The 21300-nt window shown below is 39.2% G+C and overlaps 1 protein-coding gene across 5 annotated transcripts in view; it reads right to left on the bottom strand.

The window, feature by feature from the left end:
- LOC122553432 (proline-rich membrane anchor 1) overlaps positions 1-21300 on the bottom strand; it is a 165883-nt gene that overhangs the window by 70058 nt on the left and 74525 nt on the right. Inside the window, exon 4 of one of the 5 annotated variants that reach the window (XM_043697188.2) lies at positions 7064-13157. The exons of the other annotated variants lie outside the window; for them this stretch is intronic. Coding sequence (XP_043553123.1) covers positions 13058-13157 — 100 coding nt within the window. The 3' untranslated portion in view covers positions 7064-13057. Of the gene's footprint in view, positions 1-7063; positions 13158-21300 lie in introns of those variants that run through there. 5 annotated transcript variants of the gene reach the window in all.

The following is a 21300-nucleotide window of genomic DNA, read 5'->3' as shown; positions in this document are numbered from 1 at the left end:
AACAGAAGTTGCTGAAAAAACTCAGGAGGACTGGCAGCATCTGTGAACAGAAATCAGCTTTAAAACTTCAGGTCTCTGAGGGAGGGTCACTAGACCCAAAACACTAATTCTGATTTCTCTTCACAGTTGCTGCCAAACCTGCTGAGTTTTTCCAGCAACTTCTGTTTTTGTTTCTGATTTAAAGCATCGGCAGTTCTTTCAGTTTTATTTCGCAGTTTTCAGCATTTCTGTCCCTTCATAGACAGCTACACGTAACAGTCAGGAAACTGCTGCCCAATACACCCTGTTTTATTTTCAGAAGCTGCACCAAAACTATATCTTATCCTGAATAAATCAAACTTTTGAGGTTACATGTGAATATTATTGGTGAATTTATTAAACATGATAAAACTAAATGGATTTAAGTTACTAGTCAAGCATGATCTCACTAATTGCTGGAATAGGCTCCAAGAACAAAAAGGCCTCGTGCTGATCTTTTGTCCCTGAAAGGTTAAGGTTTTAATCCTGATAAGTTTTATTTAGTAACAAACAATCTCTCTGGGACTGAAATGTACTTTTTGCAAGTCTGGAATTTCATTCTCTTGATTTTACTTATCGTTGGAGATATGAAAAACTCTTTAATTTCTCCTTCACTTCTGTTTCCTTTTTAATCCCAGCTTTCTTCCCCTATCTTTATTTCACTTCTTGTAATTGCATTGACATTAAAATATTCTAGCTAAGACTTCCTGTTTCAGACACTGATTGATTGAGGACATCCCAGGAGAGATCATTCCAGCCCCAGGTCTTTCAGTTAGGTTGCCAGGGTTTACCCGATTCCTTGTAAGTACAGCTACAACACCAACAACTACCTGTCAGTGTAGAAAATTCCCTCAGTATTTCTTGTGCTCAAAAAGCAGAATAAATCCAACCTGGCCGATTTCCACCCCATTAGTTCACCCTTGATCATCAGTAAAGTGATGGAAGGAGTTATCAATACTTATCAAGCAACATCTGCTCAGCAATAACACACTCACTGATGCTCAGCCAGTGTTATGCTGGGGCCACTCAGTTCATCCGTTATTCAAACAGAGACAAAAGAACTGAATTCAAGAAACAAGAGTGACTGCCCTTGACACCAAGGGCCTATTTGACAGAGTTTGACATCAAGGAACCCAAGGAAAATGAGAAAACAGTTTGCAGGTTGTTCTGCGCGCGCTGTATAGTTTGTCAAGGTTGAAATCATACCTGGCACAAAGGAAGATAGTTATGGTTGTTGGAGATCAGACATCTCAGTTCTATGACATTTCTTCAGGAATTCCTTAAGGTGGATATTTTAGGGTGGTAGGGCCACCCCAACCGAGCCATAAGAACCATCTAAAGTTGCTTAGGATAGTGTCCTAGGTCAAATAAATTTCAGCTACGTCATCAACGACCTTCCCTTTATCACAAAGTCAGAGGTGGGGATGTTAATTGATGATTGCACAATGGTCAGCACCACTTGCAACCCCTCAGATACTGAAACAGTCCATGTCCAAATGCAGCAAAACATTGACAATATCCAGATCTGGGACAACAAATGGCAAGTAACATTCACACCACACAAGCGTTAATGCAATAGAAGATAATCATCACCCTAAATTCAGTGGAATTACTGTTGCTGAATCCTCCATTAACAGCATCTTGAACATTACCATTGACCAGCAACTGAACTCAACTAACCAGATAAATACTATTGCAAAAACAACAGGTCAGAAAATAGGAATCCTGCAGTTATTAACTCCCCTCTGAACTCTCCAAAGCTTGTTCACGGCGTAGAAACACACATCAGTAGTGTGATGGAATAGTCCTTAGTTACCTTGATGAACACAGCTCTAACCAAACTCAAGAAGCTTGGCAACATTTGGGACATACCCACTTGATTGGCACTAAATCCACATTCACCCCATCTACCACTAACATTCAGTAGCAGCAGCGTGTACCATCACAATTTACATTGCAGAAATTCATGATGGCTCCTCAGACAGCACCTTCTAAATGCACATACACTACCATCTAGAACACTACTGCCTACAAGCTCCACTGCAAGGCCATCACTATTGTGATTTGGAAAGTTAAGAAACTGCACAGAGGCCAGTGTTCCATCACTAAGTCACTCTTTATTTACATATGGTCAACCAACTCAGAATCAGTCCTCAACTGTGGAGATTCTAGTCTCCTGCTTATTTGGTCAGCCAAGGTTTTCCTGATTGGGGTTGTTAACCTGGGCCAATCAAGAACCACATAGTCAATGAAGTCCACCTGGATCCAATCACTGCAGAAACATAGCACCACTCCTTCAGTGTGGCTGGGTCAAAATCCTGGAACTACATCCCAAACAGCATTGCGGGTATACTTACACTAAAAGCTCTGCAGTGGTTCCGGAAACAGCTCATCACCATCTTCTGAAGGGCAAGTAGGGCTATGTAATAAATGCAGGCCCGAGCAAAGCCCACACTCTGTGAATGTATAACCAAACATTCTAAACACCAAAAACTCTGAAGTATTAAAGCCTTCAGTGATGCATCAGAGAACAGAATAGTTTGACATGTTCCATTGCTGCACATTCTATCTTCTCAGGGATGTTTGGAAAAAAGCTCCACCACCTGCTTTAGCCTCAAGAGGTGCAAGCCAGCACCAACCATACAAATGGCTTGGCCTTTTGTTTTGCAAGCAGCCACTCAGCAGTGTGTTTAGCACTTGGCTAAACTCTGCATTCATTTTAATTAGCAGGCAATGCACAGTTTGCTCACTGCATGCACCACCTCAAGCAGCCGTGAAGTAATCACCAATGCCCACATTCAAAATATGCCACTGTCCCCTTTTTAGCTGCATATTTTGAAAACAAAATACAATTTGCAGCTTTAACTGGTTTAAAATAGCACGGTGCAAATGCTGATATGGATCTGAATCGGTTCATTTGCTTTAATGCTTCTTTGAATGCCATATAAGGTATTTTTAAATAGAATCTCTGCTAAAAGAGTTAGCCTTGTCAGAAAAACCGACTGCAAACTGAAATCTTTTAAAAATATAGATATCTGTTGTACAATTCCTTCCAGATAAATCACCAATGTATAATTTCTTAATTGAAGAACTGAAATTGTTTTTTTACCTCTACCTTCCCTATTGTTTAATTGCATCTTCGAGTGAGTGTGTATTTCACAGAATTCCATTTTTACCTTTTTGTTAAGTTTATACCTTCCACTGGAGGATTTTTATGAGTAAACTATCTTCCAAATTCTGTTTAACTGGTATGTTCTTCATAGTACTGTGACATTTTAAGTACATATTGAAAAGCACTTTTTTGTACCAACAATGAGAATGGGAAGTAAAGTATTTACTCATCCCTCTGGACTTGGTTATAATTAAATGTTAACAGGTTAATGCATTCAGTTTTTTAGTATGTCAGTGCAAGAGGCAATTATCTAATGTTTATGTTATCACACTAATCACATTGTTACTTACTTCTGGAGGTGAGAGGATCCATAATGTTGAGAGCTGAAAATTTGCAGTTATTATTAACATAAGCATCCAGATATATTATACAAATGTTTTGCAACACATTTGCTCCTGCATTTACATTTCTCAGTCTTCTCTGTGTAATTATTTTTCTTGAGTCCGGTAGTCTGTTCCTTGCTTTACTGCAAAGAACTCTGGGATAGCAAGTGTTGAACTCTATCCTGCAGCAGCAATTGAAACATGAGCAAATTGCAAGCAAATTGTAAGATCTTGACTAAAACATTCCTTTAATTTATCATAGTTATTTTGCAAGCTTTCAGGACGTGTCAACAAGAACTTACTTCATAGTGGCACATTTTATAAGTGGCTCAAAATGTGTTTGTTATATGATAAAATAGGGTGATAGTCCAGGAATTTAAAAAAAACTTGCCTGTGATCTTACGCATGTTTAAAAAAGGCAATTTTACAGTTTTAATTTTACATTTTATTGAAAATAAAACTATCAGTAGGTGCATTATAAATAGACTGATGTACAATACATGTTTAGCATATTGGGTCAGCATCAAAAAAGCATATTTTGCAACAACCTATAGTTACGAAAATGTACATTAAAGGCTTGTTATGAAAAGATGACAACAGTAAATTCAGTTTCTAATTTAATTTTACTTTTCCATCAAGGTCCATTTTCTGTAAAGGTATTTCTTCTGCACATATAGTAAATGCTCCGAAGGCAAGTTTCTGAATCTTATATATCTACATTCATGCATTAATTCTCACTATTGTTTGTGTCTGCAATACATTTTAGGTTATAATTTCAAATGCACAGACGTTCGGTATATTTTAAGTTTATATGACATAGAGCTAATGTAACCATATTTTGTTGGACGAATCCATTCTTGCAAACAGGAGTGCTTATGTATGTAATAGCTAAGAATAAATATTTATTGCCAAGAAGAACAGCTGGATCCGGTAAATCAAATGCACTAGTGCTGGCTGTTTTAAGACCTGACAAATGAAATAAATATTATTTAAAATGACATTACAAAGAAAATGTTGCTGCCATCCTTCTTGGTCCATTATGCCATTTTTATTTGCTTCTAGCATCTTCCTGGGTAAATTATTCTGATGAAAAGCTTTCCCTTTTTACGTTATAGGAATTCAATGACAATCTCCACTTTAATCTACTTTTCTCAGAATTGTAATTTGACTTCCAAAGCAATGTGCCTGTAGTAATCTCATTACATACTTGACAGATCACTTCCCATTTCAGATTCTGGGTCTACTTTGTTCCTGCAATTGTTATTTTACAGAAGTTCATGGTTAGTAAAATGCTTTGAAATGCAGGTATGAAAGCAAAAGAATTCCAATGATCCAAATGTTGAAATGGGTGTGGAGAACTGAACCAAAGGTGGGTTGGGGTGGGGGATGTGATGCAGATCCTAAAGGAGATATAATTTCAGTAAAATCATATTAAACTGCAAGATTATTTTAGAATGCTTATTTAATTTCTTTAAACATTTAAAACAAATTTCAAGCTTTCATTATGATTTGTTGCTGGCAATCAAAGACAATCAGTGACTGAAATACCATGACACCTACCACAACAGGATAAATTTGAAAGAGAAAATAATGAGAAAATTAAGCTGGACATCCTTATAAAAGTACCTGCATTGCAAAAATGACGTTCATTCATTTGGATCATTTCTCAGCCTCTCCAGAGTTACCAGTATTTCAATATAATTTTGTGTGGAAATGCTGTTCAGCTAATTGTATAGACAGGAGGTGAATCATGTCAATTAGCTACAAAACAAAAGCAAAAGTTGCAAGTAGAGTATCACTGTGTGTTGAATAAAACAGAAGCTCTTTCTGCTATGCAACAAATATAAAGTGATTTTCTAGGATGCAAATCCTAAGAGATTTGTCTGTGTTAAAGGTGTGAATGAACAACAACACGAACTGTCTAGTTTACAATGTTTATGATTTTAAAAATTAATCTGGATTATTCCGTGCAATTTTGATCTCCCTACTTAAAAGAGAACATACTTATCATAGAAGAAGTGCATCAAAGGTTCATTAGGCTGACCGTGGATGGCAGGACTGTCCTATAAGGAGAGTTTGGTTTGCATCAGCCTGTACTCACTAGAGTTTAAAAGGAAGTGAGTGAAGCTGATTGAAACATATAAATTTCTAACAGAGTTAGACAGACTACATGCAGGGAGAATGTTTTCCCTGATTGGGGTATCTGGAACCTGGAGTAGACCATGTAGGACTATTTAATCAAAGAATAGTGAACTTGTGGAATTTTCTATCACAGAAAACCAAATCACTGAATATATTTTAAAAAAGAGATAAGGAGAAATTTTAGTTTTTAAAAGCATCAAGTGGGATGTGGAGAAAGCAGGAATGTGGCATTCATTAGAAGATTGAATGGTAGTGCAGAGATGAAGGGCAAAAGGTCAACTCCTGCTCCTAGTTTCTATGTTAATCAGTTATTGGATGTGAAGTGTTTTGGGATTCCTGTGAATGTGAAAGATGTATAAATGCAGGCTCTCTTTTTCTAAAGACATGGGAATTTTTGATCCTTACCACATAAACATCACTTGAATAGAGCATGGAAAGGAGAACATAGCAGAGTGGATTGCACATTGGGAAAGAAAGAATCATCCAGTGAGTCCTGTAAAAGGCTTATGACCCTCCCTGGCAGATTTTCCTTTCTGTACTCTACCCATGTTATCTTTCTTATGGCAAAGATACAAGTCTCTCTCTTTTTATACAGATGTCAATTTACAGTTTTGTTGCAATGGCAACCTTTAAGTATCATGGTAAGTATCTAAAACTAGGTCCGGAGAAATGGAGGTTATCAGAATTTTGACTAATGTTTACAACTCAATGGAATGAAACTCAAACTCTTGAAACAGTCAAGTGTAGATCAGATGAAAGGTTAACATGTTTAAAAACCTCAAAGCTAACTCCAACACACCCACCTTGAGGTCTAAAAGAAGTGGACAGGCCAGTCAATTAATTCAGTGGTGGGAGATGGGTTCACCAATTCAAAACTGTAATTAGGCAGGCAGCCTCTGATTTAACCTGATATGTAGGACTGCTAAAGGGAGATGAAGACAATTTTGAGCAGAAGCGAAGAGCTTTGTCCCAATTCCCCAAATCAGACAACTTTCCCACAGAACAAATCAAGGAATCACCACAGTCAGTCCCTCCCCACTAGTAGCAGTAAATATTTCTGTGACTACAGCATCTTCCAGCGTGCTTGTCATGGTGACTGGCAGCCAATTCTGTTACTAGCTTGAAGCTGCCTCAAAGCAAGCTGTGGAGTCAAAAATCATTGTCAATGGGAAATGCAAACTTCTGGGTTTGCCAGCAGACACTCAGATCCCCAACATATGCAACTCACACTAGTTAAGATTCAATGCAATGTTCTAGTGAGCCTTAAACTGTCTACATCGTATTCTCTGGAAGCTATTTTCTTAATGGGCCAGTAATGCTACAGGAATCGGTTAGCAATTTGGAGAACTCTGGAAATGCACCACATCGAAGGGCCTGTTTCCACACTGTAAGTAATCTAATCTAATCTAATCTAATCTAATCTAATCTAAGAATAGCAAACCATAGTATGAGTCATTGGTTTTACCTATTTCTTGCATGGTCAGCTAAAAGTCTCAACTCTGCTATTAAAGGTCAACAGTCTGCAATGAGGAAAGAAATTGGAGGGTCAAACACACCCAATCACCCTCATCAATCTCTTCTGGTCAACTGCAGCACTAGGTGAAGTCTCAGAACAGTTTATCCAGATACCATCTTTGTGAAAGAAATTCCAATATGAAAGAAAATGGGGGAGAGAATTTTTTGCAGTATTTTACCCTATAAATGCAGAATAGAATTTAAATTTGTCTATTTGCAGATCGGTAAAACCCAAATGTTAATTATAAATCCAAGCCTGACACTACATTAACAACTGTGTTAATCTAGCCATTTTAAAAATAAATGCTTTGTTACAACTTCTGCACTGTATCCTTTTATGTCACAAAACTGAGTGGGTGGACAGCTCAGTTGTATGTAGATATTTACCAATATGGATATTGAGGTGCACTTTAGGTTGTCTGTGAGAAAAGTATGTAATAAATCACCCTATTGTGTCCCTCTCAACATAATTAGAAAGGTATCCATTCCCTTGACATTGTTCATTGGAAGAAAATCTAATTTAGAAATTGATGGGAAGAATCAAAGGGAAAAGCCTGTGTGCAATCACCCCTGAAGTATACTGAAGCACTTTCATGAACTACCTCATGTACTCTCAAGTATACACTTTAGCTAAGTATACAACTGGGACATATCAGTGACACATTTAGGAATGAGCATTGCTATTGTTTCTACCTATCGTAAAAAATTCTGTACCATGGAAACAATTGTAAAACTAGAAGTGATTATATTTCAAGATCAGGTAGACAAAATGAACTATAAATTAGGGACTACTACTGGGCCATTTAATCACTCAAGCCTGTTCCACTGTTTCATAAGATAATGACTCATCTGTTTGGGGCCTCAAATTCACATTCTTGCCCTGCGCCGATAAGCTTTGACTCCTTTGTTAGTCAATATCTATGATGATCTGTGATGTTGTAGAACAGTGGGGATAGCCTACTCTGCTCCTATTTCCTAATGTTCTAAACACATCATCCATCACATATACAGCAATTTGAGTTGCTATAAACCAAAATAAATCACCATAATTTGTTAAGGCAGAGCAACCAATGTCCACTGTTCATTAACTTGCCCTTGTAGATCTTTTTGCATGGCATGTTGTTGAAAATAAACTAATAATGTTGCAGTGAGGGAAACCTGGACATCTGAGAGTTAGGTGAGTAGGCCTTCTTAGCCAGTCAAATTAAAGGAATGTGAAATTAGCGATACAAAGATTGAACATAAAATATGAATTAGTGTGGGTGGATTCGATGTCAAATCAGTCACAAGAAGAGAGAGAGGCAATGAAAGACAGAGAGAAAGAACAAGTCAAACGTTTTTCTTTAATTTTTGCACTTTGGAATCTCCCATTTTAAAATCTAGAGGAATGAAGCTTCCCATTTCCAATAGTTAATGGTCATATTAAGAGGCATTGCTTGGCAAAAACTAGCATTTAGTACATCATTAAAATGGCACTGTAATTAAAATGGGTAAGATTTAACTTTCATGCAAAAAGCAAAATGGTGAGGATGCTGTGATCAATCTTAAATAAACGCTGAACATTCAGAATACTCAGCTGATCAAATAGCATCTATGTAAAAGGTAAAACAAAATTTCTGATGGAAGTTCAGAGACCTGAATCATGATTTACCTTTTACTGGATGTCTGTGGGCAGAAAAACAACTGGGTAGACCCATAGAAATTAGGTATTGTGCCACTCCCATCATGATCGCTGCCCAACCATCTGGCCTCGCTGTGATTTTACAAGCTGTAGGGAAAGCACTGCTTGGACTGCTTACCCATGGCCCAAATAATACACTTAAAGTAGGCTTTGGTTGCTCACTTAAGTGCTTCAACCTCTGCTGCTCAGATCTAATGGGCAGCAGGAGAGGCTTATGCCAAAATGTGCCTGACTGGACATCAAATATTATTGTTAAGTACAATCATTACTCTGCCTACTGCAAACAGCTGAAAGGAGTGTGATGCTCTTTGGGGCTTACATAATGTCTAATAGTAGATGTAATTCTGTAATTGACTAGCACTTGCAGAATAATCCTGTATGTGCTATGAATTCAAAAGATAGCTCAGCTATTTTTGCTAGAAACTACTCATATTATTGTATATCCTGTCTGAAGCAGGCAAAATTAATTTGCTCAAATACTATGCCCTTTTGAATTAAACAGAAGGCTGGGGGCAAACTAGCTCCCTTGTGCATTCTCACAGCAATGCTTTGACCATTCAAAGCTGACTTGGCAACAAATCAACACCATGCTTGTTTCCCACACCGTCCATATTATGACTGACTTTGAAGTTTGGTTTGTGCACCAGTTAAGATGAAAAGCTTCAACTGTCTCTTCTTTTTGGCAATATTCAAGCTCTGTGCTATCTGGAAAGTTAAGTTTCTTCCATTTGCTCCTTTTAATGATGCAGTATGTGCTAAATATTGTCAAGCAATTACTCTCATACTGGAAAGTACCTTTTGCAAATATGGAACATCATTCTTCCAGGTCTTCGTCTTTGGAAATTTAAAAAATGTAACTTGCTATGGTGACTTTGTTTTCACTGGACAAATATGGCAACTTCACAATAATCAATGAATTTTCATAGAGAGCTAGATAAGCAACATGACACTTGCACAAAACTAAAGGTGAAATGGCACAATCCAAGCATCAGCTTTTGGATATTTGAATTTAATTATGTATTTGTCCTTGTCTGAAGTTGTAGTATTTGCACAGAAATTAATTTAGATGAATGTGAAGTGTTGCATTTTGTAAAGGCAAATCAGTGCAGGACTTGTACACTTAATGGCAAGGTCCTGGGGAATGCTGCCAAACAGAGACTTTGGAGTGTAGGTTCATACTTCCTCGAAGGTGGAATCACAGGTAGCTGGGTGGTGAAGAAAGCATTTGGTATTCTTGTCTTTATTGGTCAGGGCATTGATTATAGGAGTTGGGATGTCAGGACATTGGTTCGGCTACTTTTGGAATATTGTATTCAATTCTGGTTGCTCTGCTATAGGAAAATATTGTGAAACTTGAGAGGGTTCAGAAAAGATTTACAAGGATGTTGCTGGGGTTGGAATGTTTGCGGTATAGGGAGAGGCTGGCGCTATTCTCTATGGAGTGTCAGATTCTGAGGGGTGACCTTAGAGAGATTTATAAAATCATGAGAGGCATGTATAGAGTGAATTGGTGAGGTCTTTTTCCCAGATTAGTGGAATCCAAAGCTAGAAAGCTTAGGTTTAAAACGAGGGGGACAAGATTTGAAATGGACCTAAAGGACAACATTTTCGTACAGAGGGTGATGCATTATGGAATGAGCTGCCAGAGGAGGAGGTGGAGGCTGGTACAGTTACAACATTTAAATGGCATCTGGATGTGTATATGAATAGGAAGGATTTAGAGCAATATGGGCCAATTGCTGGCAAATGGGACTAGATTAATTTAGGACATCTGGTTGGCATAGACGAGTTGGACTGAAGGATCTGTTTCTATGCTGTACGTCTCCTTGACTCTAGGACTCTGAATAATGGACATTCATTAGTCTCACCATTATTGTGACAGCAGATTGTGGACTGATGTTTAATAGGATATTATTATACCAGAAAAATGTACACCAATAACAGAAATACTTCAGATTTCTAAATAGTATCATTTTATATATTTGGCAGTGTTCTGCACATGTCACAGTCAGCTGCCAAAAACATTTCCTGTTTCTCTGATTATGGTTATGTTTAACTGTTCCTTCACTGATTCACAAAGCCTTTCCAAAATGAGTGAAAGCACAATTTGTTTAATATTGAGAAACCTAGTTGAAGGATCCCTTTCAAAGCTGAAAAAAAGCAGAATAAATTCAACATCCCATGCTTCCAGTGCTGAGTCACCACAAATTAGGGAGACAGTGTTATCGCCCATTCTGCAGTCCACATTTCTTGACATGGAGGATCAATGAATTTGGATGTAGCAAAATTTGAATTGTGGTTAAGTTATGTCCAACTTGCATATCAAAACGATGTAGATTCTAGGATGAATACTGACACTGTTTAAATTGTCTGCCCTGTGTGGACTTCAAACAAGGGTGATAAAATACCTAAACCAATTTCCAACTCCTTTATAACCAGCTGAAGAAAAGTACACAGGCTGGCTACCAATTGTTGAAAGAAGGAACGCTTGTAGATAACTTGCACAAGTTGATTCACTGCTAAGGAATTTACAAGAACAGATCTGTATGAATAACATAAACCTTCATACTTCTAAAAGGTTGGAGGATAATTTAGAGAAATGCAATCAAAAATAATCCTGAACCTGGGCCATGCTAATCATTTTGACATTCAGTCTATATACATTCTTACAGTTGCATGCAGTCGATTTGAATATGTCACAAATAGCCATGTTCTCTGTGTGTTAATCATAAACTAAAAGGAATAACTCAGGGACTTTCCAGTTAAGATCTAGATTGTTTAACCCATTAGTGAATACTAAAAGCAGTTATCACAACACATTATTGTTTTCCCATTAAAGGAGAGTGGGGTGTGGTTTCAGTATTAAAAAAAACACTAAAAAGCCATAAATATATCTTAGTCATAACTTGAGTAAACTAGAGCCTTTTTTACACTGGACTACATTTTTGCATTTGAAGGCATCTCATTTCAGTCTTAGAAGCATACATGTAAAAGGCAACACACAAAAACATTTCAAATTTCTTTCAACTGCCAAAGAATGATACAATTCCAAATCAGTTTGCTTGCTAAGCATACACTTAGATTGAAAAGTGGGAGAAAGTTTTCTTTGAAAATTGGAAGTAGTCTTTAAAATTCAATGGAAAGGATATTAGGAATATTCACACAAACAAAAATCTAGAAGTGAAAAGCATCAATGTAATAATGAAAGAGTTTAAAGAAGTGTGAAGGGATGAACAATCTGCCCTGACTGAATTTGTTGAACCTATTCAATCACCAATGACTATTGCCAATGGTTATGAGAAAACACTGCGTTTGAAGTTCTACAAATCATTATATAATACGTTTGATATAGAAAATCAATGCTCCATCTTGAAGTATAAACTGTTTGATTTGGTGATGAACAAAGAAACATAGTATTTTACCAAGTTTGTGACTATTAACAGCACTCAGTTGTGATTTGAGATAATGCCAAAACAACCTGGGATAAACCTGCCAGTGTGAAAAAGGCTTTACCAATAAAGTCAAACTATGATTGTGCCAATGAAGCTTAAAAAACACCTGTTTACAAAGTGATTCACAAACCTTTACTGGCTGTATATTCTGAAAAAATTAGTATATTTGGATGAGGTGTCTTCCAAGAAAAAAAATTGCATAGTCTATCAAACTGCAGATGCACTTTTTGTGGTGGAAGCCAACGTTCTTTGTTAGTTCAGTGGCTTTATGAGAAGTGATTTTCCCTCCTTTTTCACTGTAACTTGTTTTATTCTGGAAACACTAGGTCACGTGAGTAAACACTTCAACACGAGCACCTCCACTTGCAACTGAATACAGCAAGTTATAACTATTCTAGTAGATTGCTTTAGATAGAGTTTATAGATTGCTTGCAAGAACTAGTTGAGATTCACCCAGGTGATGAGGCATCTTGAAGCTGTTGTTTTCAGTGGAAGCTGCAATCAGCGATTATGCCTTTGTAAGGAGCTGTCTCTTACTTGATTGGCAGGCTTATCCTTCACCTCACAATCAATGTGATTGAAGGGAAGTCTGTTTCTATGCTCTGAATAACTGATGTGCTCACTATATTTTTTGAAATTATGTCCTTATCTTCAGAACACCTTTTCAATCTTTGCACAAAGCACATTGTGTGTATTTTGAACTAGACAGTTGTCTGTCTTGAAACATCTTTGTGGCTTTTTTTTAAAGAAAATGTTAAATGATTGCACTATTTGCATCTGGCATTTTGTCATTTTGGGAGGTCATTGCATATTCAGCTCGATTTGTCCCATTCTCTTCTTTCCGCATCGGCTTCCTGTATCCAGAGGGAGTAGGGTTGTTAAATGTAATGAAAAACAAAACAGAAAAATATTAATTGTTAGTATTTCTTAGTAATTGTTAAGCACATGCATTTTATATGTGTTTTGTTAAAGGGTAAGACTTTTCAGTGTTAAAAGGGAGTGCTGCACTGTTTTTGAGAACAGAATGTTGAGCAAAGTCTTCTTAACTGTTTAATTTACTCTGAGTGCTTGAGGATATATCACAGGTTCCCTTTCATCTTTATCATTATATTTCTACATTAGAAACTACTGAAGGGTCTTAAATTTAAAATTAAATTCCATTACAAAAGATGTTCCATGTGTCTACCATGCTTATGGAACTTTGCCTTTATAAAACAGAAGACAAGAAATTCAGGGGTAGCATGCGTAGGATTTCCCAATATTCACCCTTGAAGGAAGGAGCTCTGTTCTGGAAGGCTGCATCTGTAAAGTTATGTTTTTGAGACATACGACCCTTTCAGCAAAACACATTTTTGGCTTCTAGAGAAGAACCTGTAGGACCATTTTCTAAAATCATTATGAATTAGTGTTTAATCATTAGACTGTAACTTATTGTAAACTGGTCAACTGCCTGGTTAAAATCTCACAGCTATTGTGATTTGACAGCATACTACAGATGCGACAACAATCAATTTAAAAATACCTTCGCCTGAATAGAAAATACAATGAACTGAATTTTGATAGAAACCAGCTACATGTCATTTATATCAAATGAAAGAACAGTAGTGAACCAGATAGGTTTTTCCAGACAGCCAATAACAGCTTCATAACCATCATTAGACTTTTTATATTTCCAGATTTTTATTGAACTCAATTTTTATCATCTACCATGGCAGTATTTGAACTTGGGTCCCCAACTGTTAGTTGGGTCTCCAGAGTAACAAATGTGTGATGGAAAAGTACAGCAGGGCAGACAGCATCCAAGGATCAAGAGAAGCGACGTTTTGGGCATAAGCCCTTCATCAGGAATGTCTGGAGTAATAACCTAAGCTACAAAACTGCTAGGCCATCACCTACTCCTTCATGGAGTACTTTAACAAGGAAGGGCATGAAATAGGTCTACATGGAACTTTGACATTGGACCTTTCTCCAATCAATGCGGCACCAGCCATGGTGCAATGAGACAGTAACTTCCTGTAAATGGTGCACGAGTGTGGAACTAGTCTCCTCCCAGCCTCACATCACCCATGAAAAGGTATCACTGCAGATAAGAATATTTTACACTGTACGTAGAATTCAAACTAAATTCGAATCAATTCCGTAACCTTGTGCTAATTATGAGAGCTCGCATTATTTTTGTGCTTTGTGGTTCACGGGTGCCTCTTTTAAGGTCACCTGTGATCACTTCTGTTTCACAGAGAATCTGCAATGACCAATGACATGGGCGAAACTATCTCTGACCAGCATTTGCACCCACACAGTTGCACTCTGCATAAATTTCACATGTAGTTTGAAATGATTGCGAATGACTTGATGTCCTCTGGAAAGGCATGATTGATGCAATTTCCCCTTGAAGGATACCTGATAGTTGAGAAGTGGAACCCATGTGCTACAACAGAAAAAATCCACTCACTCTGAGTGTGGCTGTGGTCATTTTCCATTTAGAGGTCACAATTAAGAACTGAAGGATCATGGAGATCAACATAGCTTGCGATCTGCAACTTGAGTCCCAGGCTTAAGCTGGTCCTCAGGGTCTACCTGAATCTCCATGACCACCTCTATCTGGCTGTCTCTGGACAGCTCATCACTATCAAACACCCATGTTTCTACAAATCACCTGAAGTTATTACTGCAAATCTCATCATTACCCCCTGAGCCTGTCACTACATGGGCGGCACGGTGGCACAGTGGTTAGTACTGTTACCTCACAGCGCCAGAGATCTGGGTTCAATTCCCGCCTTAGGCGACTGACTGTGGTGGAGTTTGCACAATCTCCCCGTGTCTGCGTGGGTTTCCTCCGGGTGCTCCGGTTTCCTCCCACAGTCCAAAAATGTGCAGTCAGGTGAATTTGCCATGCTAAATTGTCCGTAGTGTTAGGTGCAGGAGTAAATGTAGGGGGGTGGGTTGCGCTTCGGCGGGTCGGTGTGGACTTGTTGAGCCGAAGGGCCTGTTTCCACACTGTGTAATCTAATCTAATCTACAGATTGACTCTGCCCATCATCATCATGCATACACTCCTTGGCAAGTTGTTAATGAGAGATTGGTAATTGTCACTCCCACAGTATCACATGTTATTGCCTGCCGTATTCTACCCCCTCATAGAACAAATATTACCCTTCACCATTCTTGGGCCATTTGCATCCCAGGATGTTGCCTCCAATTTCCAGGGTTAAGTTCCCTAATTCTCTACCACAACAATGTTCTCTGACACCTCCCCCCCATAACTCTCATTGCGTTCATCCCCAGCATTAACTGTAGCCCACCACCTTGGATGGATAGCACTGACTGATGACTGACTGGACCCTTGAGCGTTCTCCATTCAGTTCCTGGCTGATGATCAGTGAACTCGCTGACTTCTTGCCTTGGACCTGCAGACTCACCTGTGGCCCAGATCCTGCACAGACCTGCTGACCCTGACCACCGCGAGCAAAAGGGCTAACTCAGAGTAAGACTGTGAATGGTTGCTGCCATTCACTGACTTAATCAGGACCCTCCTGATTGCTGGCAGTCCCCCTTGGCTTGGTTCAGGACGATGCCTCTCCAACTCTGAGATATAGCCATTTGATTGAAGGATGTGCAGTGTGTTTGCCGCACAGGCTTCTGGTAGATGCGAGATTGACATAGGACAGTGCCATACAACAACATGTCCACATCCTTAATTGATGACTGCTGGCAAGCATGGAAAGCTCCCTGGCTTTGTGTCTATGCTAAGCAGCATGGCAAGACATAAGGCACTGTGTACCTTTCAAGTTCCACTACAGGGGCAAAGTGCAAAAAGGCAAGACAAAGCAGGGATGATTTAAACAATAGAGAGGGCACAATGTGAATGAGCACTGAGTAAGTGAGCAGCCCCGAGGTATAGCCTGGTCCAATCATGAGCTGGTTGCCTGTCCCTGTGCACAATGTACTTGCAGCAGCATTCCTACAAAAGGTGCCAGTGTGTGCCAAAGTGAAGCACTGATGTACAATATCCGTGGACATGGGGTCTGTCATGTAGTCACTGCCTATGTTGTGTGCCTGAAGATGTTGATCCAGGTGTCCGAGATGGAGGTCCAGAGGAGCCAATAGCGAGCTAGAGTCAACCAGGTTTCTGCACAGACTTTCATGACAGGAATTCTCACTACCTGGTGTCTATCCAGTGGGTGGTAAAATGGGACACTGCTCAGTAACGAGGTTAGTTTATGTCATAATGAGGATGGTAATGAGCAATTATCCATGTAAACAGGGCTGTCTTAGTAGCAAGAATCACATCTCAACACACAACACTTGGTTGGAAAAAGGGACATTTTGATCTTGAAACTTCATCTAATTTTCCAAAAATTCTCTCGTTGTTCAGGGCTAGGAGGACATTCCCATAAATTATTTTTCTGATAACCAGTCTTATAATGAGAAAGATATTTATAATCTAAAATTGGCTGAATTAATTTTTAATGTTCCATGCTAGTGTGCACCACAAATTGTATCTTAATACATTTCCTGTGCTAAAATATCCTTAAGCCATTAATGCAGTACCAACAGCTTGACATCTCAGATTTGTTAAGTACTTTCCGAATAAATGGCCCTTTCATGAAGCCATAGGTGAAGCGAGCATGCACCAATTTATTCAGACTGCAAGAGCTGTTCACCGGTGTCGACAATCTAAGGCCCTGAGCAATACCATTTCCCTATACCAGTACAGAAATGAATTAATTCAACTAAGAACAGAATTTTCAGCACATTCAGTCCAGTTTGGATGCAGTGCTCTCTCTTTTCTGTCATTTATGTAAATGATCTGGATGTGAACATAGGAGGTATGGTTAGTAAGTTTGCAGATAACACCAAAATTGGAAGTTTAGCAGACAGCAAAGAAGGTTACCTCAGAGTAGAAAGGGACCTTGATCAGGTGGGCCAATAGGCTGAGAAGTGGCAGATGGAGTTTAATTTAGATAAATGTGACATGCTGCATGTTGGAAAGGCAAATCAGGGCAGGACTTATACACTTAATGACAAGGTCCTAGGAAGTGTTGCTGAACAAAGAGACCTTGGAGTGCAGGTTCATAATTTCTTGAAAGTGGAGTCCAAAGCAGACAGGATGGTGAAGAAAGCAAACGTGAGGACTGCAGATGCTGGAAACCAGAGTTTAGATTAGAGTGGTGCTGGAAAAGCACAGCAGGTCAGGCAGCATCCGAGGAGCAGGAAAATCGACGTTTCGGGCAAAAGCCCTTCATTAGGAATGAAGGCAGGGAGACTGCCTGACCTGCTGTGCTTTTCCAGCACCACTCGAATCCAAAAAACTAGTGAAGAAGCCATTTGGTATGCTTGCTTTTATTTATCAGAGCACTGAATATAGCAGTTAGGAGCTCATGTTGTGGCTGTACAGTACAGTGGTTAGGCTCCTTTTGGAATTCTGGTCTACCTGCTTTAGGAAGGATGTTGTGAAAGGGTTCAGAAAAGATTTACAAGAATGTTGCCAGGGTTGAAGGATTTGAGCTATAGGGAGAGGCTGAACAGGCTGAGGCTGTTTTCCCTGGAGCATCGAAGACAGAAGGGTGACCTTATAGAGGTTTACAAAATTATGAGGGGCATGGATAGGATGAATAGACAAGGTCTTTTCCCTGGGGTGTGGGAGTCCAAAATTAGAGGACATAGGTTTACAGTGAGATGGGAAAGATTTCAAAGGAACCTAAGGGGCAATGTTTTCACACTGAGGGTGGTGTCTATGGAATGAGCTGTCAGAGGAACTGGTGAAGACTGGTATTATTATAATATTTAAAAGGCATTTGGATGGGTATATGAATAGGAAGTGTTTAGTGGGATATGGGCCAAATACGGGTAAATTGGACTAGATTAATTTAGGATATCAGGTCAGCATAGACAAGTTGGATTGAAGGGTCTGATTCCATGCGGTATAGCTTTATGACTCTATAACCCATTGCCAAAGTCTATCACTGAATTTTAACCTAACATGGGCTCATTGCCAATGCCTGTCATCTGGATTTCTTTCCTTCATGGGCATCTGTTATGCTTCTGCAGCCAGCTAGTTATACTGGTTGGAGTTTTCTGACAGCACTGATCACTGTGTCAACAGGAACTTATCATGTATGATGGCTTTCATAAGAGATTTAACACCATCATTCCATTATGATTGATGGTTTGTTATCTATCCTCTATCCAGATTCCACCTGCCCATTCGTTGCAGGGGCTGATAGTCTCACACCTCATCTAAGTGCCATGGATGTGATGGTTTACAAACGCAGCTCACCACCCGGATAATTAGAATGAGCAGTAAGTGCTCACCTAGTCAGTAATGCCTATATCCCACAAAGAAATAAAAAAAAGTTCTTTTCTATATCACGATGCTTCTTCAAAAGTAATTATCAAGACAATTAGTTATTATGATAATTCCTGTATGAAGTCTTGCCACATGATCAGTAAGCTAAAGGAAATTTAAACCAAATAAGGAAGAGAAGATTAGGGAAAATGATGTTGCATTTCGCCACATTGGCTGCTTGTTCCAAGTAGGGTCAGCCTGATTATTGGGTATGAGTCATCATTTTCTATAACGTCAAGCACGTGACTTCCAAAGTAATCGTTCTATATCTTTCATCATTCAATATTACAAAATGTGCATATTTTTGGAAAAAATGACACATTCTGTAAAAGCCTTCTGTCTTCCATGATTCAGGACAATTCATAAGAAATGCCTGTTACAACCCACCAAAATAGTCATTGTGATTCATTACTCAGGGCAATACCTTGATCAATCGAAGTCAAACTGCCTTGTTTAAAACTTAAACATTAGTTGGCAGTTACCTGTCAGTCATAATTAATTACGCTATCCTCGAGGACTCAGCACCCTCCTTTCATACAGTATAAAAGTTGATTTCTTCTTCTGGTACTTCAGCAAATTGTTCTGATAAGTACAAGGTGAAAAGCTTTGATCAAATCCATTTTCAGCAATATTCAACATTTTATCTACTCTGATTTGACCTTGGAAAAATCAATAGAAAACACAGTGGTTGCAACATTTGCTTTCTAAAAGCGCTTATTTTCAGCGCTAGATGCAAGGCTTTCAGTGCAAAGTGGCATCAAGAGTGGGAGTGTGTCTGTGAATGTGTTTCAGTGCACTCATATGATGTTTTACCATAATTTGATAGTTAGCAAAGTACATGAGGTGAGATATTGGAATACAAGACCTTTTAGAGAACTCTGTGTGTGTGTGTGTGTGTGTGTGTGAAGGTTAGGTGAAAGTATGATTAGGAGGTTTGGGTTGTGATTACTGGGAGACTAATGACTGGTAACTGATAGGGTTTGAAGCACTGAGTAGTGTGTGAGGCTAGTTGTGCAATTGGTGAAATGCTGCATTTGAAGAGGATTTGCTGCATTAATCACTTGTGAGGGAGATGAACATCTTTTGACCCTAATCTTTTGGATGACACTGCTGAAATTGACCTGCATGTCTTTCTGCTCCCACTACCTTCTCAGAGTTTGTCTGGAAAGTTTACCCCTCTTCTGTCATAGGCAGCACGGTGGAGCAGTGGTTAGTGCTGCTGCCTCACAGCGCCAGAGACCTGGGTTCAATTCCTGCCTCATTCAGCATGGCCAATTCATCTAACCTGCACAGCTGTCTGTGTGGAGTTTGCACATTCTCCCAGTGTCTGCGTGGGTTTGCTCCAGTTTCCTGCTACAGTCCAAAAGTGTGCAGGTTAGGCGAATTGGCCATGCTGAATTGCCCGGAGTGTTAGGTGAAGAGGTAAATGTAGGGGAATGGGTCTGGGCGGGTTGCTCTTCGGAGGGTCGGTGTGGACTTGTTGGGCCGAAGGGCCTGTTTCCACACTGTAAGTAATCTTAAAAAAAAATAGGACTCCCTCTCTTCTATCAACCTTCACCATAAAGACTCAAATGATGTGTTGGAGAACTTTAGAATCCACTGTTTGTCATGTGCCATTACTTTGTTACCTCCAGGTCCAAATCATGTCTGCAATTAATGTCAAGCCCTCCTCAAGCCCAAATATACCTCTTCTTTTTGAAGTGCACACTGTTATTACTGCACAAGCGAACTTTAACTTGCACTAGTCTGTCATTTTTTGAGTTCTGTTACCAAGATTGAGCTGCATAACAGCTCGCAAATCAATGGCTGCATGCTACAATGAAGATATAATGGGAAGACTGCACTAAGCTTACAGGCTGCCTGTATTGCCACATTCAGGCATGAGTTACTCATACATCCATGCTCTCCGCATCTGCTTTTCCACTTATCCAAGCTTCTCCAAGTGAATACAGTATCTACCACTGTATGCATAGTAAATAAACAGGGACATCTATAGAAGTAAGAATTTCTCCAGGTCAATGATACACGTGAATGACCTTTCTTCTTGTGATACTTTTTGTACTACTAAATGAAAACTTTACTTACTTACTGATTCTGGCAAATGATATGAACAGAAGGACTAGGAACAGAAGTAGGAAATTCAACCCCTCCAACCTGCTCCTCCATTTAATACAATCATGGCTGATCTCATCTTGGCTTCAACTCCACTTTTCCTCCCATTTCTTCACAACCCTTTAACCCATTACTAATTAAAGATCAGTCTATCTCCTTCTTAAATTTATTCAGTGTCCTGGTGCCCACTGCACTCTGTGGTAGAAATTCCACAGATACACAATCCTTTGAGGGAAGTAGTACCTTCCCATGTCTGTTATAATTCTGCCACCCCTTAGCCTAAGACTATGGCGTCTTGTTCTAGATTGCACCACAAGGGGAATGTGGGATCAATGTGCATTTCACAAATTTCTTCATTTCCCCTCCCCCGACCTTATCCCAGATCCAACCTTCCAACTTGGCCCCGGCCTCTTGACGTGCCCTACCTGTCCATCTTCTTTCCCATCTATCCACTTCATCCTCCTCTCCGACCTATCACCTTCACTCCCACCTTCATCTACCTATCGTAATCTCAGCTACCTTCCCCCCAGTCCCGC

Source organism: Chiloscyllium plagiosum, unplaced genomic scaffold (genome assembly GCF_037043375.1).
Source record: "Chiloscyllium plagiosum isolate Xiang-an unplaced genomic scaffold, Cpla_swu_hap1 HiC_scaffold_8, whole genome shotgun sequence".
In the NCBI taxonomy this organism is placed as follows: Eukaryota; Metazoa; Chordata; class Chondrichthyes; order Orectolobiformes; family Hemiscylliidae; genus Chiloscyllium; species Chiloscyllium plagiosum.
This window is presented reverse-complemented; position numbering and strand designations above follow the sequence as displayed.